The following is a 2,500-nucleotide window of genomic DNA, read 5'->3' as shown; positions in this document are numbered from 1 at the left end:
AGAGAGAGAGAGAGAGAGAGAGAGAGAGAGAGAGAGAGAGAGAGAGAGAGAGAGAGAGAGAGAGAGAGAGAGAGAGAGAGAGAGAGAGATTGAGAGAGAGAGAGATTGAGAGAGAGAGAGAGAGAGAGAGAGAGAGAGAGAGAGGGAGATGAGAGAGAGAGAGAGAGAGAGAGAGAGAGAGAGAGAGAGAGAGAGAGAGAGAGAGAGAGAGAAGAGAGAGAGAGAGAGATAGACAGACATAGAGAAATATGTACACATGGCAGTAAAGAAGAATGGCACAGAATAGTTATAAAAATAGTCATGAAAAAATACCCCCCCCCCAAAAAAAAAAAAAAAAAAAAAAACTCAGCAAACATGCTTTGATAAATTCAGCCAATCACCATGCACTAACTAACTCTTTTTCCCTCTTCTTCCCTTTCCCACCTTTTGACCTTTCATTGTCTCCCTGTTCCCCTTCCCTCTCCCTTCGTTCATCTCTTCTTTCCTATCCTTTATCTTTCGTAATTTTTGCTTTCTACCTTTCTCTTTTCCTTATTTTTTTTTTTTTTGCGCTTTCTCTCATTTCTTTATTCTCTTTTGCCTCCTTTGTTTCTCCTCTTCTTCTCTCCCTTCTCCTCTCCCCTCGTTACCCTCCCCCCCCACTACCTTTTCCAACTCCCTCCACTCCCTCTCCCCTAAATCGATAACTTCCTCCCCCCTCTACCCCAATTTCCCCCCAACCACCAACTACCACCCCACTTCCCTCCCCACCCCCCACATCCTCAATTACACTCCCACATCACCTCCCCTCCCTCCCCCTCAATTCCTCCCACCACCCATCACCCCCACCCTCCACCTCCCCCTCCCTCCCCCTCAATTCCTCCCATCGCCCCCCTTCCCTTCCACCCCCCTCAATTCCTCCAATCACCCCCCCTCCATCTCCCCTCCCTCCCCCTCAATTCCTCCCACCACCCATCACCCCCACCCTCCCCCAACCCACCTTCACCCCCAACTCACTCCCTCAATAACCCATCACCCCCTTCTACCTCTACCCGCATTTACCTCCCCTACCCCCCCCCTCTACCTCTACCCACATTTACCTCCCCTAACCCCCCCCCCCCTCTACCTCTACCCGCACTTATCTCCCCTAACCCCCCACCCTCCCACAGGCGAGAACCCGGAGGATAAGCCCCACAAGCGATCCTCTATTCGCATGGGCATGAAGCTGTACCAGTGCGCGCCATCTACCGACAGGAGTCAACCCTACGCCGCCTTCTCCAAGCAACTCCTCCTCGCTGACGGACACGTGGAAGTAGAGGCAACGTTGGATAAAGAGGTGTATGAGAGAGGGGAGAACATCAATGTCAACGTGTCCGTGACCAACCATTCGTCGAGAAACGTGAGGAGGATTAAGGTAAGGGGAAAGAGAGGGTTGGGAAGGGGATGGGAAGAGGGGGAGTGGGGAGGGGAAGGGGGGAGGAGAGAAAGGTGAGGGGAAAGTTCCAGCTATTTTGGGGTTATCGTTGGCGTCTTCTTCTTTACCTCCATCTTCTTTTGCATTATCGTCATCATTATCATAATTATCATCATCACCAATATTTTTTTCCTTATCTTCATCATCATCATCTTCGTCATCGTCTTCTCCTTCTCTTTCCATTACTCCTCTTCGTCCTCCTCTTCCTCCTCCTCCTCATTCTTCTTCTTCTACTTCTGTCAAGGGGAAAATGGAGTAGTAGGAATGTAGTAGAAAACAAAAAATATAATAATCAAGTGATAAGCAAAACAGAAGAAAAAGAAAGCAAACATTTAAGAATTAGAAAAGGGGAAATAAAACGTTGATAGAAAAAAAGAGAGAAAAAAAAACAATAATAATAACAGAAATAATAAAAATCACACATCAAAGAAAGGAACTACTAACTGAATGCAAAAAAAAAAAAGTAAGAAAGAAGAGAGAAAAGTGAGAAAAGACGGAGACGAGGAAGAAGAAGAAGAAGAAGAAGAAGAAGAAGAATTTGCATCTTCTTACCTCCCACGCCGCAGCCCATTAAGTCATCAACATTTCCATTACTGACTTTTGCTCATGTTTATTTATTCCCTTGTGCTTCTGCCTCGCTATTTCCCATTTCATCTTCGGGCTTATGGTCTTGGTAAAGGATTGTTTGGGTTATTATTGTTACTGTTTTGTGAAGAAAAAGAGTAAGGATGATAGTGATGGTAAAGAATGGGAATGGAATTAATGGTGATAATGATAATGATGATGATGACTATAATGGCGACTAAAACGACGATGACGATGATGATGAAGATGATTATGATGATGATGACAATGATGATGAAGATGATAATTATGATGATGACTTTGATGATGATGATAATAACAATAATGATCATAACAACAATAATCATAATAACTGATGATGATGATGATGATAATAGCAATATCATTATCATAGTCAGAGATAACATTCATAATAACAACAACGCATACGTCAATAAAAGGGTAAAAGTAATCCTAACATTA

At 44.2% G+C, this 2,500-nt stretch overlaps 1 protein-coding gene across 1 annotated transcript in view; it reads left to right on the top strand.

Annotated features, from left to right (window-relative positions):
• LOC125043100 (arrestin homolog) overlaps nt 1-2,500 on the top strand; it is a 141,577-nt gene that overhangs the window by 108,105 nt on the left and 30,972 nt on the right. Inside the window, exon 8 of the mRNA XM_047639050.1 lies at nt 1,149-1,393. Within this exon, the coding sequence (XP_047495006.1) occupies nt 1,149-1,393 (245 nt within the window). The remainder of the gene's footprint in view (nt 1-1,148; nt 1,394-2,500) is intronic.

Source organism: Penaeus chinensis, chromosome 33 (genome assembly GCF_019202785.1).
Source record: "Penaeus chinensis breed Huanghai No. 1 chromosome 33, ASM1920278v2, whole genome shotgun sequence".
Classification (NCBI taxonomy): Eukaryota; Metazoa; Arthropoda; class Malacostraca; order Decapoda; family Penaeidae; genus Penaeus; species Penaeus chinensis.
The sequence above is the reverse complement of the archived record's forward strand: the minus strand, read 5'-3'. Positions and strand labels throughout refer to the sequence as shown.